The sequence below is a fragment of the Mesoplodon densirostris genome, chromosome 11 (assembly GCF_025265405.1).
Source record: "Mesoplodon densirostris isolate mMesDen1 chromosome 11, mMesDen1 primary haplotype, whole genome shotgun sequence".
NCBI lineage: Eukaryota > Metazoa > Chordata > Mammalia > Artiodactyla > Ziphiidae > Mesoplodon > Mesoplodon densirostris.
Window position 1 is genome coordinate 91,346,299 of NC_082671.1, and position 27,969 is coordinate 91,374,267.

Consider the following 27,969-nt stretch of genomic DNA (forward strand, 5'->3'; position numbering starts at 1 on the left):
TTGAATCCTTCAAATTTCAGCAGCAACAGCAAAGCGTGGTGGGCGCGGTCTCCACAACACTCTGTAATATGGGTATGTGGTAGTAGTCCTTGAGGCTCTGTGAAGAGTCGGGCTTCAAATCCTGACCCCACCGTTTGCTCCTGTGTGACCTCAGGCAAATTCCTTAATCTCTGTAAATGAGGATAATTTGCATGGGTTTTCTGAAGACTGACGGAAATATGCATGTAAACACAGAAATCAAGACCATGCCCACCAGGTGGTAAATACCCACTACATATGACTTCTATTATTTCAGCTTAGTGTACAGAGTGTTTAAGAGGGCACCAGTAGGGAGAAGTTAGAAGGGTAGCTGAGTATATTCGGTATTTAACTGTGTTAAAGGATTGTGATCGTGGTCTGTAACAGCACCTGCTTTGCTTGACAGCTGAATTACCATGGATTAAACTGCTTAGGGCAGTTCTTCAGAGGATTTTTCCTTAGACTAGGGAATTTCAGGCGGGCTGTTAGGCATCAAAGGGCGTCTTTGGGATTGAAAGGACGGGGGCCATTCTGCAGGTTCAGAATTCAGAAAGATAAAAATAATATCAACAGTTAATGACACACCAACAACGTCTTAGGGCATCTCACTTCACCCATTCAGTCATCACAGCGATTCTGTCCTTTTCCCGTATGCCAGCGTGGAAAACTACAGCTTAAAAGAATTAGATGATGTAATCAAGGTCGCACATTTAGGAAGGGGTGAGGGCACAATTCAAACCCGGGCCGCCCCACTCCAGAGGCCCTTTCTTTATCCCGCACGTTTTAGGACCGAGCGGTCTGAATGCCATTTTATACAGTGTCCTGAGAAGGACTGAGGGTTCAGAAGCATGGGTAAAGCTAAATGTTTCAGGTTTGAGAAGTGTTGCAACCATCTTTCCAAACTGATGCCCAGGCTCAGGTAACAGCACTTTTAAAATAGCTAAGTGGAAAACAATTTCCCTTCTTCCATTTTCTGTTGGAGGTCTTGGGCTGAAAGATTATGCACTTCTCAGCTCCGCCGCAAGGCATCCTGCTTCTCCCCTCCTCGCCTCCAGGTCCCAGGAACAGAAAGGTCTCGGGGTAGGGACATCTGTAACAGGTGGAGGCGGATCGGAGGCGTCAACTCCAGCGCAGGCCTCCTCCAGCTGGAACTGGATGGTATGCAGTGAAATATGGGAGCTCTGTTCCAAGGGATGCCCAAAAAAGGCGCGCGGGGATAGGAGCGCTGCAACTCCCACCTTCACCGAACACGCTCCTCCAGGGGCGGCCTGACTGTAGCAAAGCTCCAAAATTGGCAACCTGGGCCTAGCAGCCGCCTTTTTTTAGCCTACATTCCCCAAACCAGAGAAGAGGCGGGTGACTAAAAATGCAAATTGGAGCGGGGGCGTCAGCAGGCCGGCCCGTGGGTGCGGGGCGTCTGGCTTGGGGAGACCCCGCGACCTCAGGTGCCCTCGGCGGTATCAGCGGTGGACGCAGAGCGCCGCGAGGGCGCTCGGAAAAGCCGCTCCCCGCCGAGCGGCTGCCTCCGCTTCCGCCTCCCCGGCGGCGGCGGCGGCGGCGGCGGCGGCGGGACAATGCGCGCCCTCTTTTCCGCCGTGGGTTAGGGAGGGGCAGCCGGATTAGGGCCCGCGCCTTCCGGCCGCAGGCCCCCATCCTCCACCTCCCCTGCGCGCCGCGCCGGCCGCACACAGGTGGCTTTCCGCTCGGGAGCTGCAGCCCCGGTACTTTTATATAACAACAGAGTTCTGCGCGCCTGGAATGCGTCTACCCGCCGCCGCCGCGGCCCCAGCCCGCCACGCCTCTATCCGGACCCCGCCGCCCGCCCCGCTCCGCCCCGCCGTACCCCAGCCGAGCGCAGCTCGCTGGCCTGGCGAGCACCTCCCCAATTACCTGCTGGCTCTGCAGCGCGGCAGACACTTTCCCCAGGACTCCCAGCTCTCCTCGGGAGCAGGGGCTCCCGGCAGGCACTTCTCCTCGCCCCACACCCACCCCAGGCCTCTCCGGAGCCCGAAGTCCCGCATCGGCCCTGCACCGGTCCTCGGCGCCCCGCGCCCGCTGAACGAGGAGGCGGAGGCGGCGGCGGCGGCGGGTGCTAGCGAGGAGCGCAACGCGTAGGAGCGGGCGGTGCTCCGCGAGGGCCCGGCGACTCGCAGGGGAGGGGGTGCCCGGGCAGGGAAGGGGGTGACCCTGTGCGGGAAGTCGGGGGGCGGGAGAGAGTCTCCCTTTTGACATGCCTCGGTCTACAGTAACCAATCGCCGAGCCTTTCAGAGCCCCCGCAGCCTGCAGGCCTTGCGGGAGGACTTCCCCAGGCTTTTCGGATGGTGGGGACAGACGGCCCGGCTCCGTGTGCCCTTGGTACACCTCGCCCAGGCAGCCCTTCCAGGCGGGCTCCTGTGTCGGAAGCTGAGCTAGCTGCTCAGAAATGATTAACGAGAGCTACCCGCCCCCCCGCCCAGGGCGCAATGGGCGGGGGCGGGGGATTTGGATCCCCGTAACAATGGTTCATAACGCCCTACGCCCCCGGAGAGGAATAAAAGCATCGGACTGCCCAACGAGTTTGTTCCTGCAGTCTCCACTGTTTAAAAAAAATTAATTAATTAAAACGCTCTTTTTAAAGAAAACGCTTGCTTTTTATTCTCTGGACAACCAAGCATTTGTTTGTTTGCTTGCTTAAAAATGTTTCAACAAAATCCTGGTTTGTTCAAAAGATGTTGGATTAGCATTTAACACCTCATCGGTCACTAAAGCCCGGGCAGTTCACCAGCCCCAACACAGCCCCGGCTAAAAGAACATCAGAGTAAACAGAGCTGGGCTTTTTAAGCTGGCAAACAAATGCCACACACTGCCTAAGGGGGGGTGGGGTGGGGGGCTAACGTGAACTCCAGTCCAAATGAGTTTAAAGGGAATAAAAGGGAAAAAGTCAGCACAAGTTTCCCTAAAGCTAGCTTGCGCGCCCAGGCGTCGCGAACAAGGGCTTTTGTGCCTGCTAATTGCACCATTTGTGCGCAAAAGTTCCGAAGCGAAGTGTGAACTCTCAACAGAAGGAAACATGAGACAACTGAAGTGCCCTGGTTTGTGTGCCCTGCTCCTCCTCCACCACCGCCTCCTCTTCTTTCTCCTTCCTCCCGCCGAGCCCGCTGTTGCAGCTTGTTTGCACTGGGGCTTATCCGGAGCGGAAATTCCTTTCCGTTTTTGTGAATGACAAACTCATTAACAATTCATCAACACAACCTGTTCCAGCCGGCCCGTCCCCACGGCAACAGCCCCTTCCGCAGCGCGCTCATTGGCTGGCCTGGAGAATGTATCCATTGAGACGCTCGCTGTTTGTATCCATTGAGGAGCTGCCTCGCTCAGGGGGTGTGCGAGGCTTCAGTCTAAGGGAGAGTGAGCAAATCGAGGCTTGAATAGTCCTAGGAGAAAGACGCCCGGGTGGATTTGAGGTGCAGTCTTGGAGGGAGGGATTAGGAGCTGCTGGGGTGTTTTTTTTTTCGTCCCCTCTGTGTAGCACGGAGTCCGAATTAATTGGATTTCATTCACCGGGGAGGAACAAAACTCTCCGGGCAGCTTCATTCAGAGAGATTCATTGACACTAAGAGCGAGCGGCTGCAGCTGGGTGCAGAGGGAACCGCCGGCTTCACTTCTGTCTCGCCTGCCCCAACCGCTAACCGGGTTTGGGAAGGGCGAGGTGGAATTCAACCCCGCTCTGAGAGCGGCGGCTTCGCGCGGCGCGCTCGGCCTATGCCTGCCCCGAGGGGCGTCTGGTAGGTACCCCGCCCTCTCCGGCAGCTAGACCCCCATGATAGATACGCTCAGACCCGTGCCCTTCGCTTCGGAAATGGCGATCAGCAAGACCGTGGCGTGGCTCAACGAGCAGCTGGAGCTGGGCAACGAGCGGCTGCTGCTGATGGACTGCCGGCCCCAGGAGCTGTACGAGTCGTCGCACATCGAGTCAGCCATCAACGTGGCCATCCCGGGGATCATGCTGCGGCGCCTGCAGAAGGGCAACCTGCCGGTACGCGCGCTCTTCACGCGCGGCGAGGACCGGGACCAATTCACCCGGCGCTGCGGCACCGATACCGTGGTGCTCTACGACGAGAGTAGCAGCGACTGGAACGAGAATACGGGCGGCGAGTCGGTGCTCGGGCTGCTGCTCAAGAAGCTCAAGGACGAGGGCTGCCGGGCGTTCTACCTGGAAGGTACGAGCCGGGGGAGCTCCGCGCGGGGGCAGGACGGGGGACACCGGGCTGCGAGCTGCAGGCGGGACGCGCGTGCTGGAAGCGCCCTTGCAGCGCTCGGCTGGCGCTTCTGAGCCGTGCTGCTGCGCCAAGGGCAGTCTGCCGGCTCCCGGCTGCGAACCTCTCTAGAGTCCCGCACCCGCGAGCCGGGCCCGCGCGGAATCGACCGGCTTCCGGCCGCAGGCACGGGCCGGTTCTTTCTAACTAGCTCTCCTTCCTACCCGGGATATTCCCCACCATTCCCTGCTTTCTATCGTTCGATTTTGAGTTCAGATTTTGCAGGACGGCAGAGGTCGTTGGGGGTGCAGATTGACACCTTCTAGCTCTTCAAGATATTCGGAAAAGTTGCCATTTTGTGCATTTCCGGATTCGGAAGAATAAAGGTTCCCAGGGGAGGCGGGCCCGTTCGTTCTGTTCCCAAGGGTGCACACTTCAGTGTCTTTCTCTTGTATTTGGCTCTGTGTGCAGGGCGGCTGGAAGGGTTCTGTGGTGTGTTTCTGCGTGAGGCTGCGGCTCTCAAAGCTGTGAAAACTACTACGGGATCTCGGGTTACATGATTGCTTTTCTCGTCCTGGCAGGTGGTTTCAGTAAGTTCCAAGCCGAGTTCGCTCTGCACTGCGAGACCAATCTAGACGGCTCGTGTAGCAGCAGCTCGCCACCGTTGCCAGTGCTGGGGCTCGGGGGCCTGCGGATCAGCTCCGACTCCTCCTCGGACATTGAGTCTGACCTTGACCGAGACCCCAGTAGTGCAACGGACTCGGATGGCAGCCCGCTGTCCAACAGCCAGCCTTCTTTCCCCGTGGAGATCTTGCCCTTCCTCTATTTGGGTTGTGCCAAGGACTCCACCAACCTGGACGTGTTGGAGGAGTTCGGCATCAAGTACATCTTGAACGTCACCCCCAATTTGCCGAATCTCTTTGAGAACGCGGGAGAGTTCAAATACAAGCAGATCCCCATCTCGGATCACTGGAGCCAAAACCTGTCCCAGTTTTTCCCTGAGGCCATTTCTTTCATAGGTGAGACTAATTAACTGTCCTTGCTCAGACTTTTAAATGCAAAATTCCTAACCTTTCTTAGAGTTCAAGCTGTTCATCTTTCTTGCTGCTTGCTAATTTGTGGGACTGCCGGTCTCTGATGTTCCAAGGGCGTTCTTAATTCTGGTTTATCTTCTTGCTAAGAAAAAGTGCCTTTTAACAAGGCTGCAGACCACAGGTGTACTTGAAATGCCGTCTGCTGCTTGACTCTGAATTAAATCATTTGAAAGGGGGACCATTCGTAAGTAGACAACAGAATTTTCCCACAATCTTTGGACTAGAGGAGGGCCAGATAAAAGTACTCAAGGTAGACAGGAATTCTAGCATGACTTTGTAGTTTTAAAAGACCTGGGAGTCGTTTGAGAATACCAAGTTAGGCGTTGGAAAGCCCTGTGAATGCTAGATGTTGTAATCCAGCTGAATGTTACTGTGATACCGGTTCACAGTGAGACAGTGAGGGTAACCTGAGCCCAGCAGGAAGGACTGTGGGCTGAAAGCCTGGAGAAGCGAATCTCCAGGCATTGTAATGCATTTCCTATTACAAAGGAACTCATTTTCAGGCCATGTCGACATCCTGTTCCTCCTAATGGGCTGTCCCCTGTGACTTCCCTCTCTCTTTTAAAATGCCTGAATATCTCCATTGTTAGCTGCACAACAGTTGGAGAATAATTTAATAGACCCTTGCAGTCTGCTTGTCTGTATAAAAGGCATTCACGACCATATTGCAGGGTTTCTGGTATTCACATGCTGGGGCAAAGAATGCACACATTAAGGAGTTTTTTGTTGGCGGGAACTTAATACAAAAGCTCCCTTTTCAGAAAATATCTGAAATATGTAATTGTGCCCAGTGTACATGTTTTATCGCAGTGATACATTTTCTGCTGCCTGCAGGGCTCAACTGCTGCACACAATTATTTTTTATCTTTTTTATTATTATCATTATTATTCAGTTTTTAGACTGGTCGTTCACAAAGGGTGGTTTTCAGTCTACTGACATTTTGCCTTTCTTTTTTTGTGTGTTTACAGATGAAGCCCGGGGCAAAAACTGTGGTGTCTTGGTGCATTGCTTGGCTGGCATCAGCCGCTCAGTCACTGTGACTGTGGCTTATCTCATGCAGAAGCTCAACCTGTCAATGAACGATGCTTATGACATTGTGAAGATGAAGAAATCCAACATCTCCCCCAACTTCAACTTCATGGGCCAGCTGCTGGACTTCGAGAGGACGCTGGGACTCAGCAGTCCCTGTGACAACCGGGTCCCAGCACAGCAGCTCTATTTCACCACGCCCTCCAACCAGAATGTCTACCAGGTGGACTCCCTGCAATCCACGTGAAAGGCCCCACACTCTGGGATGTGTCCGTTCTTCAGCAGTTTCTCTTAGCAGCATCAGCTGGGCTGCTTTCTTTGTATGTGGCCCAGGTGTCAACATGACACCAGCTGTCTGTATTAGACAAGGTTACCACGTGTGGAATTGGTTATTCCAAAGGGAGAGATTTGTTCCATTCTCGTTGGAAGAACAGGACCTGCTGTATAGATACAGCCAGTAGGTTTGCTCCACACCCATGTGTACAGCCTACCCCTGCAGGGACTGGGATTCGAGAACTTCCAGGTATATAGGGTAGGACCAAATGGTAGGGTAGGAGCATGTGTTCTTTAGGGCCTTGTATGACTGTTTCCTTTTGCATCTGGAACTGACTCTATATTGTCTTCAGTGAAGACTGACTCAATTTTGCATATAGAGGAGCCAAAGAGAGGTTTCAGCTCTGTATTTGTAGTATCAGTTTGCAAAAAAAAAAAAAAAAAGAAATAAATAATCAATCAAATGAATCTGATACTCCATTTGATTATTGTAAATATTTGATCTTAAATCATTTGACAGTGTTTGTTTGAACTGTGTTTGTTTTTCCTTTGATGGGTTTAAAGGAAATCATCCAAAGGGAGAAAGAGCAGTATGCCACTTCTTAAAACAAAACGATTGAAACGTTTGCTCTTTTCTAATCCAAAGGATATATTTGCAGCATGCTCGACTTTACCAGTTCTGAATGACGTTTTCATGGACACTTACGAGCACAGAGACCTTGTTACGGTGCAGTCTTCAGTGTCTTTCATATATCTTCCTTGTGACCTTTTCTTCTCTCTTAATGTAGTTGGACTCTGCCTTACTTTTGTAAATATTTTGCCTTGTGTTGTCTCAAGGGGGATATCTTGGAAAGACACCAAAATCATGGGCTCCCTTTTTTTTTTTTTTTTTTTTTTTTTTTTCTGTACGCGGGCCTCTCACTGTTATGGCCTCTCCCGTTGCGGAGCACAGGCTCCGGACGCGCAGGCTCCGCGGCCATGGCTCACGGGCCCAGCCGCTCCCCGGCATGTGGGATCTTCCCGGACCGGGGCACGAACCCATGTCCCCTGCATCGGCAGGCGGACTCTCAACCACTGCGCCACCAGGGAAGCCCCACTTTTTTTTTTTTTTTTTAAACTTCAGCTGTGCTAAACAGTATATTACCTCTGTACAAAATTCTTCAGGGAGTGTCACCTCAAATGCAATACTTTGGGTTGGTCTCTTTCCTTTTGAAAAACAATTTGTGCGAAACTGGAAGCGTGTGTGTGAGCGTGGGTACCCATTCAATAGGCGACATGCATATGATTGTGAAGGAGGGAGACAAGTGGCTCCATTATGTTCATGGTGTAAAGTTCTGAGCTGAAATTTATTATAAGAATGTAAAACCTTAAATTATTAATAAATAACTATTTTGGCTATTGAATGTGTATTTTTAAAAAAATCTCTCCTTAATTGTACTTACATGTGAAGTGACACATTTTAGGACTTTTTCAGTTGGGGATTGATATTGGCTTGTAAAGTACAGGTAGGAATAATGGGGCAAAGTTCTCATCTTTTAAGCTATTTCCAAGAATTTTTCAGGTGCATCTTTGGCTTCAAATAAAACTGACATAAGGGATTGACTATCATTCCTATGGATAATACTTAATACGAAGGGAAGAGAGTGATTACATCATTCCATTGGACAATACTTCCTAATAAGTCCTGGTTTACTTACGAAAATTGTAATGCTCCTGAAGAAAAATGAAGTCTCAGAGCACAGCTTGCTGAAGTCTAAGATTTGGATATTCATGAATAGTCTTAAAGGGGGGGCACCCGAATAACAAGGTGACAATTGCAGTGTTCACCTCTCTTTCCTTCCCTGTCAGGGTCTTCTGCTCAATAACACTTAGACCTGCCAGGGAGAAAGTAGAGATGATTCTTTTTCTGGTCTGTAACTGGCAATTCTACTTGCAAATTGTAGCGTTGGAATAACAAATGAATCTGGGATGATGTCTCCCCTTTCCTTTCGTGTACAGGGCAGGGCATAGCTAAGCTTTCTCCCTGAGTCTAGATGTAGCCACGATTTCACGTTGGCACTTGAAGCATTGCCATTCCTAATGTGCTTTGTACTTTGATTTAGAATGTGGGCCAGAAACTCCTGTTGGAACTTTATGTTGAGGTTATTTTGAACAGTTACTTTAAGGTAAAGGCTTAATATCCTGTCGTTTTCCTTGGGACATACCTCTCCTTGTCCTGAGTGTCAAAATACACAAATCAAAATAAAGGGCAGGTGTATGAAATCAAAAGAATTAGAACATACATTTCCAGCCCTTTTTGAATGAGCTTGGTCCCTTGGTCTGCAGTGGGGAGAAAGATGGGCTTTTCACCCACACGGTACCTGTGAGATGCCCGTTGAATTATTTGGTAGGAGGCAAGTAGCCCTGATTTTATGGCAATCATATCAAGCCGTCCAGTGTGACTTTTAGCACCTAAGCATGTATTAAAGGCAGAAACGGTGCAAAAAAAACACCAAGTCAGTCTCTCCCATTTGGGTGCCCCAAGTCAGCCAGAGCTCCGAAAGGAGAAGTGGGTTGCAGTTCAACTTGGCCCGTGTTAATCCAGTTCTGAACGGTTTCCGCTCCTGGCATTCCCTAAACTGCCTCTTCAAAGTAGGGATTTGCAAGCAGTGTTAGCAATTTCCTGTCCAGCTGCAGCTCGAGTAGCTGCGTGCTTCTCCACACACCTCCCCCCTCCCCACACTTTTCTCTGATTTCTTTTCTCTTTCTTTTTTCTTTAATATGGGCGGTGGATAATTTTAGTGCATGTCCTCTTTGTGGATTATCGTCTCCTTTCCTTCTAGAACCTGCATACACTGAGTTCCTACAGCTCTGCTCAAGCCGACAGCTGGCCTCCCCAGCACTTCCTCTCGTTTCACTGTGGGTTTGTTGTTTGTCAGTCCACTTCTGAAATTAATAATGTTTTCTGGCCAAGTGCCACAAGCCATTACCACAAAGGGGAAGTAACATATGAATAGCAGGAAGCCATGCAGGGTCACAGTGTGAGCTGAACCTGTGGCAGGAGCATAATTGAGCCTGGCCCATTCAGCAAGTGTCTGACAGCGATTTGCGGGGAGAGGGAGCTCCCTGCATCTAAGCAGCTCAAGCTGTGAAAAAAAAAAGTTTCCAATAAATTGGTAGCAAATGGTCTTTGTCATCAGTGTGAATTAAAGAGAGGAGCAAGAAGGGTTTAGGGCCCCCATAAAGTTTGCCAGGTTTGGGATTTCTCCCCCCCCCCCCCCCCCCCCCCCCCCCCCCGTCTCCTGGCATAGTTTCATGAGGCTGGTGAACAGAGGGGCGCCTACTTCCCTCCATCGCCACAAAGGGACTCCTGTTAAATGGGTGTTTTTACGGTTCACACAGGCCAGAAGATTCAAACAGCTCTTCTCTTGCTTTATTTTTCTTCTCTGGAAGGTGGAAGGTTGTAACTGACAACCTGGGCCCCCCTCTCACCCCATACCTCCCTTCCTCCTGGCCATCCCTCAGTTCCTTTTGTTCCTTTGTGCTCCCAGGAGCCCTTAAGGGCGATCATTTTGCATCTTGGAGTTGGGCTCACTTCCTGAATGGAGCCCTGCACGGTTACTAGGGCAACCTTTGCCAACAGCTGCAGCTCCCTGGCCTGGCTCCTCACCTGCTGTCTCCATTAGTGGCTTGTTCAGGTCTCTGAGCAAGCGGTACCTTTCCTGACCTTCTGCAGGGGGCTGGGGGGGGGGGAGGCTTTCCCGGACGTTATCTGCAGGTTTCGTGGGGCTGCAGGAGACTTAGAAGATGGACTGCTTAATGGTCAGAACCGGTCTTAGGTTTAAAATCAGACTGAGAAAGGCTTATCTGGGGATAGAAATACCAGCACAGCCTTTAAAGGAGTGCAAATGGAGACGTGCTTGGACCAACAATTAGAAGACCTGAACTCTGACTCTCACTAATGAATCAGAAGCCCTGGGCAAGTCAGCCCACCTCACCAAGTCTCTTTTTTTTTCTTGTCTATAAAATGAGACACTTTTTAACCTCTCATTCTAGGATTCTTTTATCATTCCAGTGTTCTGGTACACAAACTAGACGGTAAAACGAGGTGCAGAGGAGGGGAAACAAATAACATGTACTGAGGGTATTAGATACCGTCCTTCATTTACAACATTATCTCATTTAATCCTCGGAGCAGCTCCGGGATGGGTCCTATTACCATCCTTATTTTTCAGAGAGGAAACTGAGGCAGAGAGAGGCCAACAGAACCTGAAGTCACCTCGTGGGAATTGGTAGAACTGAGCTTTGAGTCTTTAGCTCTTCTTGTAAACTGCTTGTCATCAGTATTTGCTTGTCTTTATAAAGTCCTGTGATGCTGGCTAGGAAGTGGTGACCCCGTTTTACAGCCGAGGAAGTGGAGGAAGCAGAGGTTAAGTGACCTGCCAAATCAAACCCGAATTTGACAGCCAAATCAAGAGAGAGTCAGAGGACCCCAGCTGATATGTCATCAGAGAGATGTCAGGTCTGCCTAGAAGCTTCCATCCTCCCTCTCCACGGAGAAGTTACTCTATCTTGGACCCATGAGCACATAAATTACAAAACTGATGTTCCTAACGATCTCTAGAGTGGCTAGCAGCTGGCCAGCTGGCCCTGAACCTTGCCCATACTCCCCTTTCAGGATTGCACAAGTGAACTGGCCCTAGAGATAGTCACTTCCTCACTGTGATCCTCTTGGAGGAAAGCTGGCCTGGCGAGGGGGAGAGAGAGGAGAGAGAGAGAGAGGGAGAGAGGGAGGAGGGAGAGGAAGTGGGAGGGAGAGGGAGAGAGGGAGAACCATGGAAGGCTGCAGAATAAGAGGGGCTTTATTAGAAAATAGTGGAGGAGCAGAACTCAACAAGGGCAAATCATGTGAAAGCTGGCCGTAAGTAAATATTCTTGAAAAGTCACCTTGAAAAATCAGTCCTCAGACTTTAAACTGCTTCAAAAGGATTACTTTGGGTGTAAATTTATATGCAGTTCCTCACACTGTAACAGTCATTTTCCAAAAGATTCTGCAGACTTTCAAGTACGCGCACTCCTCTTGTGTTTCTACCACAGTGGGCCCTGAATTAGTCTGGTTTGGGTGATGGAATCTTTAAACTTCTTTAAAGTCCAATATTGATTTCCTAAGAGTATTTAAGGGCACAGAACAAAGTTCAAACAATTCACAAATATTTAGGCAGGCCTTGATCTGTGTTACACAGATTCAATGAACCAAGGTTAAAATAAAAGGCAGCCAAAGACTTAACAGGCCCTCAAAGGCTGATGAAGGCAAAGTCATGTTTCGAAGCGTTACCTCTTAATCTTTCTGCTGGTGCCTCTAGTCAAAGCAGAAACCCCAAAGAACTATTGGGCAAGTCCTTGTATGTCCTTACCTGCTGCAACGGTCAAAATAACATTTTAGACCCTATTTTTTTTTTTTTTTTTTTTTTTTTGCGGTATGCGGGCCTCTCACTGTTGTGGCCTCCCCCGTTGCGGAGCACAGGCTCCGGACGCGCAGGCTCTGGACGCGCAGGCTCAGCGGCCATGGCTCACGGGCCCAGCCGCTCCGCGGCATATGGGATCCTCCCAGACCGGGGCACGAACCCGTATCCCCTGCATCGGCAGGCGGACTCTCAACCACTTGCGCCACCAGGGAGGCCCTTAGACCCTATATTTTATTTTGTATAGGGGAAAGGATTATTAGTCCACATGTCTGCAATTTGGCCCACCCACTTCCCTATTTTGTCATGGAAAAATGCCTTTAGAGACTGTGTGCAGCCTTTTAATGATGAGAAGTTTTGGACCACCATACCTCCAAAAATGAACTCTCAGACACACAAATGAAACAAGAAGAAACATATATTATTTGATAATGACATCCTCAAAAGCACCAAGCTAAAAAAAAAAAAAAAAAAGAGTTGCTTCTTCTAAGCTAGAATTCTTCTTTTCTTGCATCTGGAGACAAACTAAGTATTTATTACATTAAGCATTTTTCATCAAGTCTAGTTTAATTCCTATTGCAAATGCTAACAGGAGAAGGAAGAAAGTGGGGAAGGTACAGAAGAGGTTCTTTGGGAGTACATAACTCCAAGGACAATCCTAGCAGGAATGTCCCTTCATCTTAAGTTCTGGTTATTATTGCTATATAACAAACTACCCCCAAACTTAGCGGCTCAAACAACAACAATCATTTATTTTGTTCCTAAGTCTGCATTTGGGCAGATCTCAGCAGGGAAGCCTGGTCTCTGCTCAATGCTGTCTTAGCTGGGGTAGCTCGACTTCAGGCCAGAAGCTCCATTTCCAAGATGGCTCCCTCATGTGGCTGGCAAGCTGGTGCTGGCAGTCAGCTGGGGGCTCAGCCAATGGCTTGTGTCAGGGACTTTGATTCTTCTTCATGTGGCCTAAATTTCCTCACAGTATGATGTTCCATGGGTGAAACCCCAAGTGAGAGTCAGGTAATTGTGTCGAGTTTCAGGACGTAGGCTCAGAAGTCACACAAAGGTCTACCACGGTTCAAGGTGAGGAGATGAAGGAGGGGCAAGATTCTGAGAGCACGTGCGATGGAAAATATGGCTGCAACCATTTTTGGAAAACAGAACCTTCCACATCTTACATGGAAACTGCTTGAATGTGGGATTCTAAGAAGTAATAACGAGCCCCCAAATTAGTCTCATGGTCCTATCTTGAAAATGTTATAGCTGTCAACAATGCGGCAATTATTCTTTTACTCTAACTCATCTTTTGTCTGTCTCTAATGTTCCCAACATAGTAATACCATTGAAACAATCACAAAGATTGACCCATGAAATAAAATATGAAATAGTTTTACGAAAGAATATTAATGTTTTCATTTGGGCAGAGAAAATGTTATATTTGTGATGGATTCAACCAAGTTATTGAGTATAGTGATAGTTCATTATTTTCATGCAAAATAGTATTCTATTGTATTTCATGGTATTCCATTGTAGTAGACTACCTTACATTGGGTTTTGGGTTTTTTCCAGATTTAACTATTATGAACAGTATTGCTAAGAAGACTCTTGTGCATGTACCCTGATACCCCTGTGCACATGTTTCCCTGGGGATACACAAGGGAATGGAATAGGTATAGATTGTGTAGATCCCCAACTTATATAATGACAAATTGTTTTCAAAGTGGTTGTACCAATTTAAACACCACCAATGGTATGTGAGTTTTTATAGTTTCGCATTTTTGCCAACACTTGATATTGTCAGACGTTTTTAGTTTTTGCTTATCTGGAAGGTGTGAAATTGTTATTTATTATGATTTTAATTTTCAGTATTCTGAATCCTCATGAGGTTGAGCCTCTGTTTGGTGTTGATTGGCAAAGGATATTTTATTTTGCAAAGTTCCTGTTCAAGCCTCTTCATGAGTTACCTCTAGTTTTTGTATTGATATAAGGAATACTTCGATATCCTAAATACTAGTCCTTTATTGATTATACACATTGAAAATACCAGTGCAGTGCTTTTCAAACTTTATCCCTCTGGTCCTTCTCAGGGAAGGGTACATCTGGGGGCAGGTTGTATATTATATAACTCTAAAAGGTGTCTATCAGACAGACAATGACAAAACTGATAGTGCCAACCTGCATAACCTTACATGGAGTCTTAAGGAATCAAGGGACTTGTGGCTAAAAATGTTTGAAAACCACTGAATCTATTTAACAAACATGGAAACAGAGTCAGAGAGACTGAGATGAAAGAATATCTACTTTTGATTATCTGGACTTAAGTGGGGCTGGTCTAGAAGTGTTTTGGGGTGTCCTAAATCTTGCACCAATTTTTGAAGAGTGGTGTTTTTTTCACAGACAGGTAAACAGGATGCTACAGTTGTAGGTAATGAATTATGCCTAGATTTGGAAGTAGTAAAAGACAAATTCTTTGTAAGGCATGGCAAAAGTATTTTTCAAGATGTAAAACAGATAGCAAAAATCAGGATACCCAGGGATATGGGGGGTGAAATTTAAATGAGAATTTGCAGAGAGTAGAAAAAACAGTGGCTTTTGATTTGCCTAGCCTCCCTTCCCAGTTACATCTTGAATTGGAGAAACTCCTGTTCTTTCCTCCTGTGTGTCTGTTTCTTGTGTCTCCTTTACTACTCACACACTTCCCTTCTCACACTCTGATCACCAAATGTGTAGAGGATTTTCCCCACACCAAGCAATTCTCTGTGACACCAGCTGGGTGTCCTATAGTTAAACTCAATTCTAACACTCTCTATTTAAAGAGAGTGGCAGATTCCACAGCTTCAGGGCTGAATCCCTCAAGACTGTTCATACCCCACTTCGGATGCTAACAGCAAGTAGAAGGTCCCAGATTACCTACAACTTCAGTCCAACATGGCCACAAATCAGAGCATCCCATGACCTTCTTCTCAGGTTCAATTCAACACATAGTTATGTTTACCAGTTTCTTAAAGGATATGACAAAGTATACGGATGTATGCCTGGTGAAGAGATACATAGTGCAATGTCTAGGGTCTCCAATGCAGAAGCTTCTGTCTCTGTGGAGTTGGGGGTGTGTCACTCTTCCAGTAAGTATGTGCTCACCAAATGGGAGGCTCTCGAAACTCCATACTCTTGGAATTTTTATGGAGGCTTCATCGTGTAGGCGTGATCCATCATTAACTCCGTTTTCAGTCCTTTTCCCTTCTCAAGATAATGGGAGGCAGGGTTGAAAATTCCAAGCATCTATTCATGGCTTGTTCTTTCCTGTGACTGGCCCTCATCCAAAAGCCCACCCAGAGTCCTCTTCTTAGAACAAAAGATAGTCTTATCACCCAGGAAATCACAAGGGTCTCAAGAGCCCTCTGTCAGGAATGGGGGACAGAGACCAATATATATACTTCTTATTGTAAATCACAATATCACACATCTGGTTACAGAATCTTACTGTAATGTATTAGGGAGAATTAGGTTCAGAGGCCTATAGTAGAGAACAAAAACTAAAAATTATCAAAAATCATGAGGATTTATTCTCATCTGTAAAAGTCAGGAGGTGTAAAATCCTGACCTGGTAGGGCTACTTCACAGGCCCATTTGAGACTCAGGCTTCTTCTAGCTTTGATCCCCACAGTCACAAGAAGGTAGCTCCATGCTGGTCATCACATTCACATTCCAGTCAGTAGGAAGGAGGATGAAAAAAAGGGAAAAGAGTGCCCCTCTTGCAGAGTCTGTTCCCTCAGAGAAGCTTCCAGGAAAACATGTACCAGACTTGTACACTATGTACTCCATACCCAGAATTAGCCACATGGCCATAGCTAGAGAGACTGGGGAACATAGACTTTTAGCTGGGCATGTGCTTCCCCTAACATATAATTGAGGTTCTGTTACTTGGGAAAAAGGGGAGACTGAATATTAGTTACCCACTTCATTCCTGGCGAAAACCCTACCCCCACTCTAGGGGCGGGTACACGACCCAGGGCAGGGCAAGAAGAGTACATCATTTTCCCATCTCAGTGATTGGTTCAGGGATAAGACATGATTCAAGTTCAACCAATCCTATCACACTCTGGATTTTCCCATGGAAAGGGTTTTCTCTTAGGGTTGCTAAGCCGAGACCTACCAAGTTAGAATTACTGGATGTGAGGCCTGGGAATCTGTTTTATAATAAAAGGTCCATAGGTGATTCTTTTGATTGCCACTTTGGGAATTACCAGATATGCCCTATGTATTAAGCCAGTAGTGAATTTAATCTAGAATCTCCACTCTCAGGGTCTTCAAAGAACAGTGTGAATGGGAGCTTGCTAGATGTCTTTCATAACATGGACATCAGAAGATGGGGCATATAATTTAGCTCTAACTGCACCATAAGCTTTTACGAGCTCCCTACTTTAGACTCTCTTAGAGTTACGATTTTTTTTCTAGCTTATTACCCGTCCTATAGAATAGCAATTGAAAATATAAATTGTCCTAGAAATACTTTAATTTCACCAGGGACTTCTAGGTCTGCTGTGCTGGGACTGTGTTCACTCTAGAACTCTATCAGAACCCTCTGATCTAAAAAAAAATTTTATAGATTCTGACCCACCAACTCTCATATTTTGTCTTTTCAGGCTGACGTGTTTTAAAGTCTCTCTGATTTCTTTACAAACCCTAATATTGACTAATTTTAAGTGACCTTCTTTGGATACATTCCAGTTTCATTTTCACATTTTTGAGGTTTAATGACTGGAATTCAACCCAGTATTTCTGGAGCAGATGCATTCTGGTGTCTCCGTGTGTATATGTGTGTGCGTGTGTGTGAGCACTCACGAGATTGTGCTTTCTATTTTGTTTTTAACATCCTTCCTGATGATGCTTGCTTTTGTGACCGCCACAATACTTTGGAGCGCCTTCCTCAGAGAATGGGCTACAATGATGCCATCAGCCTTTTCCTGGATCACGTCTGCACTTGGAGGCCTTGGTCTCCGGAGAACAAGGTGGGTTCTCTTTTCCTGTGGGCATTACGTTCCACTGCCTGTACTGAGCGTCAGTGTTCTCTGCCCACTCACACAGCTCTGTGAGATCTTCCCAGTGTTTATTTTTGTCAGGTTGGTATTTCAATTGCCAGAAAATCTTGGCATCATTTATAAATTTGAGATTTCACTTTATTGATGTCTACATTGCTTTTGGAAAATGATATATGGTCCACCTACAGATTCACAAAACACACAGTTTTTAATATATCCTCAAACAGAAGAGTGATTATCCCTTTAATGTGCCCCTATAATATCCATCGGCAATCCACGAATAATAATAGAATCTGATTAAAAATAGTGAGACTCCTATGAAAATATAGCTTTATGATTGTTTCGAAAAATTCTTGCTCCCCACCCAACCTCAGTTCCAATGAAATTTCTACTCCCAAATCCTTCTCATAAGGACATTTTGGAATTGCCGCTGATTTTTATTCAAAGTTTCATATTTTTAAGGCTCTCCTAAGTCCTTGACAAAAGCAATCAAGAGTTTAAAAGTTTTAAAAAAAAGGATGCTGGCTGAGTGGACCAGAGAATATCTCAGTTTGGATATGGTTCTCACCTGTGGAATGAAGATTACAAACTCCGTCAATGGGTTCAGTCTTCCTGATCTGTCACTTATTATCCATATGATCTTGAACAAGTTACTTAGCCTCTCTGAGCCTTGAGGTTTCCTCATCTGAACAATGGGAATAATAGTAACACTTAGCTGATGGAGTTGTGAGGATTGAATGAGAAATTGATGTAAAACACTTAGTACAAATAAATTATGATTGTAAGCCTCTGGGGAGTAGAATTATGGTATATAATTATTCATTCATTCATTTATTCATTTAATAAAAGACAAACTGTTGTGTTCAAGGAATGTTCTGGAGGCTATAAAAAGATAAATTAGATACAAATCTGGACATTTTAGCCTTGAAATGAAACTACTAATGAACATAAATCATTGTGGGGTATAGAGTGACAAATACCATCAAGTTAAGAACATGGATTCTGGATTTAAACTCCCGCAGGTTCAAAGCTTAGCTTCATTACTAGTTGCATGTATAACCTTAGACCAGTTCCTGCACCTCATTAAATTTTTCCTCTTTTCATCTGTGAAAAATGGAGATAATAAGAGTATTTACCTCGTGGTGTTGTTATCAGGATCAAATGAGAAAATGTACGTGAAGTGTTCAGCACTCGGGTTGGCACATAGAAACTAATGTCACCTATTTCCATAAAAGAGATCCAGAAGCCGTACTCTGGCAACTGAGAGGAATAGGGGAATGTGTTTTTCTGTGTGGGGAAGGGAAGGCTCATGGAAGACGTCCTACAATAGGCTGCTGAATCACAAAGCCAATTTATAAATTTACTGGAGAGTACATATTGAGTTATGACCATGAGGCTGGTCCAGCTATCCTTTGAGGTAGGTTTTATAGGGACATGAAATTCCCATCTTCCAGATGAGAAAACAGGTATTCAGAGAGTTTAAATTAAGTAATTTGTTGGTCTTTGTTCACAGATCTGCTCGACTCCAAAGCCTGGGTTTTTAACATCTGCTTTGTCCTCCTCCACAGTGATGCGGACATTGCCCATCTCACTGGTCTCTCCCTTCCAGCATGAGGATGAGGGCACTGGGAGAGCTGAATCCCTCATTGCAAGATTGCTGACCAGCAAGTGAATCAGAGTCCAGGGAGTTTGTGGCATACTTCATCCAGGTCATATTAGGGTCAAGACAAATATTCCTGCTCTGTGGTAAGACAAACGAAATGAAATGAAATGAAACAAAACGAAATGAAACCAAACCAAACCAAACCCAACCCACACCTTTTTAGTCACTGGAATGTTGAAGTCCATTGGATGGTGCTGAGTAATCCTGACAAATTTCTGTCCTCTGGCTCTCTTTTCCTTGTCTTTTTTCAGGAACTCCAACACCCTCCATACATCAGGCAAGCTATAAACTATAGCTAATTCAAACACAAATTAGTTATATTACTTACAGATTAGATTCCTTGTTCTACTCTAATCCCTTGATGAGAGACAGGAAAAGCTTTAGTTGCATCTGAAGCATATTGATGGATCATTTCCTGATAGTAGAAACAGAACCTATATTTTTTGAGCCCTTCCTTTGTGCCAGGTTGTGTCCTATATGCAGACTATCTCCTCTAATCTTTGGTACTCTCTTCATGAGGCAGAGATTACTCCCTCATGGTGGTTAAGTACAAGGGCTCTATAGCTGGAAGCCTTGGTTCAAATCTTGACTCTATCACTTACTAGCTGTCTGACTTTAAGCAAGTTGGTTAACCTCTCTATGCCTCAGTTTTCTAACCTGGAAAATGAAAATACTATAGGGACATAGCAGGAGACAAATTAATTAATACACTTAGTGTTAGGATGGTGTCTTGCTCATTTTAAGTAACAAATACATGTTAGTTCTGTTGGGGAGGAAAAACTTTTCCTCTCACCTCTAAGGTTCTATAATTGGAGGCTTGTGGATTAAACTGACAAAAGACAGCTTGGCAAGAGAAAAGACAAACTTTTATTCACGTATGTTTGCAGGAGTTCACAGAAAAATATGACTGAGGAAGTGGTTAGAATTTAGGGCTTATATACCAACTTAATAGTGGAAGGGGAGGGGGAGAAGGGCACTTATGGGAAAACAAACGACTTTTAGGAAAGATAAATGGTCCCTTAGGAGAATAAATGGGAGATACGGTAGTTGTGTGACAATGTCTGTTAGAGTGACTTCTTATCCTACTGCTGACTTCTCCCCAGTGATAGAAGTCAATCTTCCCTGGTTGTGAAACTCCCGGGAAGGGTGTTTATGACAGTTGAATTCTTTTGGAAGGCTCTGCTTTTAGGCAGATAAAGGGAGTCTAGGAAACAAACTCTTCACAGTGGTATATTCTGGACCCCTTCAACTCTTATCATCTCCATTTTGCAGATGGACAAGTAGAGGCTTAGAGGGATTGATTTACCTAGATCACGAAGGCAGTAAAGGGTGGAGCTGGGATTTGAAGCTGACGTGACCTAAGAGCCTTTGATTTTTCCACCGTGAGAGATCAGAGATGGAGAAACTTCTTGTGTCAAAATTCTTAGGGAATATAAATTCTTTGGAATGAATTTAACTTACCTGGGCCTCAACTTCATCATTTTTGCAAAATAAGGTGTTGAACAATACGACCTTGTAGGGCTTTTTTACCTCAAAATTATTATTGATTTTAGGTGTTTTAGCATAACCCATCACTGAAGAAGAAATTATGGTCATGTTTCTAAGAATGTAGCAGAGGAGACACTTCGATGTGTGTATGCAAGTATGTGTGTTCATGTACACTCCTCCGTGTGTGTACACCTGAGTACCTGGTCAGTTGTGGAACCAAGCAAGACCCTGTGGGGTTCCTGGGCACAGAAGCCTTTCTGTCCCCCCTTTCTTGACTCCAGCCTCCATGACCTTCCCTGAGTTCCAAAGGGCAAATTCGAACAGTTGCTAAAATGGGAAGGGAGTGGATGCAAAGACAAGGGAGGGGAAGCCAGGAAATAATAGTGCAGGCTTGGGGGAGGGTCCTGGTTCCACTTCAAGGGATACACATAACAAATTCTTTAAGCTCTTTAAGATGTTAGCATTCTTCATACCAGAGAAAGACCACCTGAGGCTACATTAAAGGAACCAGAGACGCTCATCAAGAAGATTACTTGAGACCAGATTAGAGGAGTGCAGGCCCTGTACATGCCCTAATCTTATCAGCAACCCCACCCTTGAACCGTTGCTATAAAACTCTTCATCAGATCCTCCTGAGTTGGGACACATAGTTTTTGAGGGTAGGAGCCCACTGTGTCCCCCTTTGCCTGGCAAAGCAATAAAGCTATTCTTTTCTACTTCACCCAAAACTCTGTCCCCTGGATTTGATTCAGCACCGGTACACAGAGGCTGAGCTTTTCAGTAGCTCTCAAAAGAATGATTGTCTTTGGAAGGAAAAGGGAAGATCTTCAGATGGAGATAGTTTAGTTGTTTATTTCTATCACACAAGCTGCTGACCTCGGATTCTGCACGTCCTCAGGGAGTGCCTCTCTAAGGCCTTTTCCAAAAGGTGATTGGCAAGCGAAGTCCTTCTAAAAGAGATAAGTAGCTTCTTAAAGTAAACTCAGAATAAATGCAGTACAAATTCTGTTTATTAAGTATTTCCTGGTTTATGGACGCTAACGTGCAGCCCTGCATGGCATGGTCCTTGAGGAATGGAAGAAAGGAGAGGGAGAGGTTGAATTCTGTTCCTGTATCATTTGGGAAAGGTATTTGGAAGCTGCCCCAGATGGAAGATTACATCATTTCAGAGTAGTAGCTCAAATCTATAGAAATAGATGCTACCACATAGGAGATGTGTTTATGTTAGAGACCACTGAGACATGTGAGAAGCTTTTGTTTTCAGTTAAAAAAAATTTTTTTTTGGCTGCACCTCGATGCATGCAGGATGCTAGTTCCCGGACCAGGGAACGAACCCACGCCCCCTCCAGGGGAAGCACAGAGTCTTAAACACTGGACCGTCACGTAAGTCCCTTGTATGAGAGGCTTTTGAAAGCTTATGATAAAATTTGTTAAATTCTTTGTAATTTATTAAATCTGTAGAATTCCTTGCACTACCACAAATTTTTCTGAGCAGTTTACTTCCTTTTTGCTAAATACACTTTGCATTTTGCGTGGTTGTATTTCAGAATTGCAAGGTTTTGCTGCTGCTGGTTATTCTAACCAAAGGCTTTTTCTTCCCCACTCTGAGGACAAACAGGAAGGCTGGATGCTTGAGCCAGTTGAGTCAAACAGTTTCCAGTTCTTTTTTTTTCCTCTTTCTCTTTTTAAAAAAAAAAAAAAAAAATCTCTTCTTTCTGGGACTTCCCTGGTGGCGCAGTGGTTAAGAATCTGCCTCCCAATGCAGGGGACATGGGTTCAAGCCCTGGTCTGGGAAGATCCTACAGGCCGCGGAGCAATTAAGCCCATGCACCACAACTCCTGAGCCTGCACTCTAGAGCCCATGAGCCATAACTACTGAGCCCACGTGCTGCAACTACTGAAGCCCGAGCACCTAGAGAAGCCCCCGCTGGCTGCAACCAGAGAAAGCCCGCGTGCAGCAACGAAGACCCAACACAGCCAAAAATAAATAAATAAATTTATTATTTTTTTAAATCTCTTCTTTCTTAATATTTCCTTTTCTGATGTTGGGCCCTAGTGATGTTCATTTAGCAGCATGATTCTTATACTGAGTCTGACTTTTCAAGATGATTTGTTCAGCCTCAGGATAGGGCCAATTTAAAGTCTGATTGTCTGATACAGTGAGGCTTCTAATTATACTAAGAAACGGGCTAATACAGGAAGAGAAGTCAAAGGATTACTAGTTGAGACCCAAAGTTGTAAGATAGTGAAAGAAAAAAATTTTGGCTTTTTTATCCCATGTGAGATGAAAAAAACCCCCAAACAACCAAACCAACCAAGCAAAACATAAGAACTGGCTTCTAAAGACAAGGGTGATTTTAGGAAAGAAAGGGAGAAAATCCATTTATTTAAGCACCTGTCAAGAACTTTGTTCTTCTTACCAAAATAAATCACAGGTGTACCTAAAATAAAATAATAAAATCCTAAAAAATGCTGATCATCAGTTCAGATTAAGGAATAGGTTTCAAAACATTAAAAAAAAAATCTCTTTCCTAAAACCACACTTCTCCCCATTTCTTCCCTACAAATTGATTTACTAACACAATCTCTTTCTTTCTTTTTTGTTTTTTTACTGCTCCTTATTTTAAATTTATTATGAAATATGTAACTGGGAAAAAGAGAAGAAAAAAATTCTTCCCTAGTTTTCTTACATGTATTCCTTTTTTATTTTTAACATCTTTATTGGAGTATAATTGCTTTACAATGGTGTGTTAGTTTCTGCTTTATAACAAAGTGAATCAGCTATACATGTACATATATCCCCATATCTCTTCCCTCTTGCGTCTCCCTCCCTCCCACCCTCCCTATCCCACCCCTCTAGGTGGTCACAAAGCACCGAGCTGATCTCCCTGTGCTATGCGGCTGCTTCCCGCTAGCTATCTAGTTTACATTTGGTAGTGTATATATATGTACTCACTCTTTAAGTGAAGTCAAAAAAGTGGCCTAACTCTAGTTTCTCTTGTAAGATGGGACTTGAGGCTGTCTGAGCTTCTTCCTCTGTCTTTTTGTGACCTTCTGATGACCTAGGAGTTCCACCTACTTTGCTTAAGTCCCCTTTATGCCTCAAATCTACACATCAGTGGGATGTAGTTTTCCTTTTGTTTTAATGGCTCCTCAGAACCTTACTCATTTGGCAATCCTTCCCACTTCCTTTCTTGTTTCTCCAGCCTTTAAGGGCAATAACCCTCCTCCCCTCCCCAGCAGGCAGGCTCTTAGGGATTGATGGTGATTGACTGATTTACAGTTTTCCTTGTTTTGTTTGGCTGGTTTGGTTGTTTTGTTTTGTTTTTTTCTCAAGTGGCGTTAAAAGCCAAACTGTGTTTTTCTTACACTTTGGATCTCGGCTAGTAATCCTTTCACTTCTCTTCTTATATTAGCCTTTGTTTTTTAGTATAACCATAGTGAAAAATTATAAACTAGTCAAAAGCTTGACAAAACATACTTTGGGTGTTAAAAGTATGCATAAGGGATTTTTGTATTTTTACATAAACAGGATTACAGTCACATATTTTTCCACAACCAGCTTTTCCAACTTCAACAGTTTATAAAGAACTTCTTTCATTTTCCTTAAGTATAGCTTTATTTCATCTTTTAAAAAAAGATGGTTTTTATTATATTGTATTCAATGGTATGAATGTAGAATAATTTATATGATTGACATGTTGTTGAGGAACATTAGCTTGTTTACAATTTCTCACTATGATCAGCAATACTGTAATGAAAATCATTGGTTTATGCTGCCTTAATTATTTCCTTTGGATAAATTCCTGGAAGTGGAATGACTGGGTCAATGACCTCACACATTTTGTATCTGATTCCTATTGCCTGCTTGCCCTCTTTCAGACATGCACCCTCATCTCATTGGGCATTGTTACTCTTTTTATTCGGTCTCAGTCAGTAGGGTAGCACCCATTTTAGAAGCTGGGGTTCTCTCCACCACAATTAGAGGATCACGCAATGCCAGATTAAACTTGTTGATGGCAAAAATATTGAAGATATGAAAAGTAGCGAGAAGAGGAGGATGTGATGAATTTCCTATCTCCAACTCTGGCTTCTCCTTGATCTCATGAGATGGAAGTAGAAGAAACAACACAAAGGAGAAAAATCAAATTTTGTTAGAGATATGTGGGATGTGTAAATTTGGTCTAGGGTTTTTTAACCTGTTCTCTTCAACCCATTTCTCTGAAGAAAACGAGAGCCCCCAGTTTTGTGCCCTAAATGTGGAAGAAACATTGCAGAAGACAGTATCCCAGTACAGGAATGCACAGGGTAGGGTGGAGATGGGATGGGTAATTTATTGAGGGCCAGCCCTCTATATTCCAGGTGCTTTACAGATATTGTCTCATTCAATGCTGCACAACAACCCTGTGAGTTGGATGGTGGGGTTATCACCATTTTTCCGTATTTACAGAGGAGGGACCATACGCTCTCAGAGGGCAAGCCCACGCTATCAGAAGTGTAGAATCTGGATTAGGTGGTGGTGGTGGTGGTGATGGGGTATCTGCATGATGGGGCAGCTTTCTCATCTGACACACATGCCTCAAGGAATGGGGGCGTGGGTGTTGGGCAGGGAGGAGCAGGGGGGAGGAGGGTGGGACAAATGGCTGTCCCTGGGGGACAAATGCCTGTCCCTGGGGGACAAATGCCTTTGTGAGCCTTGAGGAACCCGCTGTCTGTATCTCTATGTTTGTAGATCAAGACTCAGAATTGTCCTAAAATGCCCTTTGCTTTTGGTGACAGTAAGGCCTATGTTTGTTTCCAGAAATTTCAGTAGCCATCACAATGAGGCTATGTTCATATGTAATCGGGTTTGACAGGAATTAATTTTTAATAAGAGGCTCCATTCAGACAAACAACTGCCCCTCAGGGCCGTGTCAGGGTCAGTTGATCAGGGCTGGGTACTGGCACAGTGTGCTCTCGGCTGTGGCCTGAGGAGTGTGTGTGTGTGTGTGTGTGTTTGTGTGTGTGTAGAGGGGGAGTGGATGTTGGGATGATGGGGGTACTAACTGGTCTTAGATCTTAAATCAGGACCAGGCATTGGTCTTACCAGAAGGTGGAGGAGGCAGCTGGCCATTTAGAATTTCCAAGAAGAATAAGTATGGTGCCCCGCAGGAAACCCCTTCTGGTTCTTCATACTAAGGGCTCTTTCAACAAATTTAAGGTCTGACAGAGGCTTAGGGTATGCCATTCACTGTGGTCTTGTTCAGTGTCACTTACTCTGTGTTGTTATTTAATCTTAACAACAACCCTACCTGGTACAATGTGATCAGTCCCATTTTAGAGATGAGGAAAACTAAGTCTCAGAGAGGTTTAATAATTAAGACTACAGTCAACTAGAAAGTTGGGAGGTGGGCTTTCCTGGTGGTGCAGTGGTTAAGAATCCACCTGCCAATGCAGGGCACACGGGTTGGAGCCCTGGTCCGGGAAGATCCCCCATGCCTGGAGCAACTAAGCCCGTGCACCACAACTACTGAGCCTGCGCTCTAGAGCCCGTGAGCCACAACTACTGAGCCCATGTGCCTAGAGCCCATGCTCCACAACAAGAGAAGCCACTGCAATGAGAAGCCCTCACACCACCACGAGGAGTAGCCCCAGCTCGCCACAGCTAGAGAAAGCCTGCACTCAGCAACGAAGACCCAAGGCAGCCAAATTAATAATAATAATAATAATAATTAATTTAAAAAAAGAAGAAAAAGAAAGTTGGGAGGCGGACTCTATAATCTCTCTGCTAAATCATTTTGTGTCCTCCTTGTGAAGACAAATCTCTATCCTCACCATTTCTCTGAGGACCAGTTACTGGAGTATTGGAAGCACTACTGTTCAAACTCTATCGTATTTACTCCTTATTTAATCTTTCTCATTGAAGTTACATTAACCATGTTTATTTATGATCTGCTACCAATTTCTCCCCATGTCAAACTCTACATCATTCACATCCCTTGCCTATTACTAACACTAATAAGGCGATGTTCATACCAATTTTTGAAGATCTGGGGCTTCTGTGTCTTGTCTCTTAGAGGCTGCTTCCATTTTACTGAGGAAATGCACACTTTTAGGGTTTTTTTTTTTTTTTTTTTTTTTTTGGTCCTGCGAAAAGGCAGAATCTAGAGGCTCTTCCTTCTCAATGTGGGCGGCCCTGCCATTTCCAGCACTGCAGACTTATCCTCCAGCCGCCCCCAAAAGCTTTATCAGGAGATGTGGTTACTTCTCTATGAAATTATACAGGTTGGTTTAAAAATAGACTGCAGGGCTTCCCCCGTCAGGGAATGCTGTCAGGCTGCCCACTTTTGACAGTCACTTCTACCTCCCTTCTTTGGTACAAGTTGGAGCATTTTTATTTGTATTTTAAAAAATGTTCTGCTTAAGTTATCTGGAGCCCCCAAATTACCAAAAAGGTTCATTTGAAGCATCTAAGGGAGCCTTAAAAAATGCTTCAGTTTTCTGATTAAGAATCATGCACAATTTGATTTTCTACACCATACCATCTTTGCAGGGGCATTGTTAGCATGAAAATGAATTTTAAAAATACATTCTAGCGGAGGCGAGCGTCCTGACGTGAAGAGTTCTGCTCTGTGTGGATGGAGACTCAGTTGGGAGCACAAAGTAACTTTGTGCTGGGAATAAATAGATCAGCTTGCATCGTGAGTGCAGCAAAGGGCAATAAAAAGTTAAACAAATAACGATAAGAAAAAATAAAAACAAAGCAAATAAAAATAAGGTCTGGAAGTAAAAACAAATTAATTAAAAAAAAAAAAACTCACCCCACATAGAAATGCTGGGAAAGAGAACAGGCTTACAACTTGGGTAAATATTCTCTAGTCAAATCTTTTCCAAAATGATAGGATTGGTTGAAACATCTTGTCCTTTGTGTGCGGGAATGTAAAATCTCCATTTTTTCCTGTAACCTTTTGCCTCTCCTTTCCTCTCCTCTTATCTGTACTGTCTGTTCCTCCCTTATATGGCTGTTCTCGGAAGTCCAGGAATTTGAGTGTTATGTGAAAGGCTAATTCTAATTGGGCTCAGTGACATTCCTGTCAGATGGGAGATGTATGGGGGTCGTCCTGTGAAAGATCAACACGGCCGCGGCATTTGCTGCTCTGCATTGCCTCTTTCATTCCAGTCTCTCTAAATACCGGGCTTAGCTAAATGGCCCAACAGCCCGTTATCCCCTCCCCCATACCCCTCCTCTCAGCCCACTGTTTCCTTAATTAGCAGGGCAAGTGTGATTCCCTAGCATTTCTTTAACACTGCAACTTTGCAAAAAGATGTTTATTATCTCATTGATTACATGCAAAAACCTGTGAGATAAAGAGGGCAGGGATTCTTAAATCATGTTTGTTTCCTAGCTAAGAGACTTGAGGCTTTGTAGGTTCTGGTTACAGCATATGATTGCACAGCTCATTAACAGCAGAGTCCATTTCCCCTCTTCCAGCCCCAGGCTCCTTGGCGCCTTCGTTGGGCGGTTTTCCCTAAACAGAATGCTTCCTGACTTTGGACATCAGGCACCATTTGTGGATCCAAGTTAGAGGTTATTTTGTAATATGAAAACCCATCCAGCTTTATGCCTCATATTAAAGAAGCTTTTCTTATCTCAGTCTAAATGACTTCATACTTTAGGAAGTGTATTAGCTTCATTCATTCAACAAATATTTACACT

At 45.0% G+C, this 27,969-nt stretch overlaps 1 protein-coding gene across 2 annotated transcripts; it reads left to right on the top strand.

Moving 5' to 3' along the window:
• Positions 1 to 3,363: 3,363 nt before the first annotated feature.
• Positions 3,364 to 8,012, top strand: DUSP6 (dual specificity phosphatase 6). 2 transcript variants are annotated; one of them, XM_060112230.1, is made up of 3 exons: positions 3,364 to 4,215; positions 4,833 to 5,270; positions 6,315 to 8,012. In XM_060112230.1, exons 1-3 carry the CDS (start codon positions 3,816 to 3,818, stop codon positions 6,620 to 6,622), a joined length of 1,146 nt encoding a protein of 381 aa, XP_059968213.1. In that variant the 5' UTR covers positions 3,364 to 3,815; the 3' UTR covers positions 6,623 to 8,012. The 2 variants fall into 2 exon arrangements, with proteins under 2 accessions (XP_059968213.1, XP_059968214.1); XM_060112231.1 differs by lacking the exon at positions 4,833 to 5,270.
• Positions 8,013 to 27,969: the final 19,957 nt, after the last annotated feature.

Excerpts from the sequence above, each read along its gene's own strand:
- DUSP6 (XM_060112230.1), top strand. The coding sequence starts at position 3,816 with ATGATAGATACGCTCAGACCCGTGCCCTTCGCTTCGGAAATGGCGATC. Across the intron at positions 4,216-4,832 it reads CCGGGCGTTCTACCTGGAAG|GTGGTTTCAGTAAGTTCCAA; the intron begins GTACGAGCCGGG and ends TCGTCCTGGCAG. Across the intron at positions 5,271-6,314 it reads TGAGGCCATTTCTTTCATAG|ATGAAGCCCGGGGCAAAAAC; the intron begins GTGAGACTAATT and ends GTGTGTTTACAG.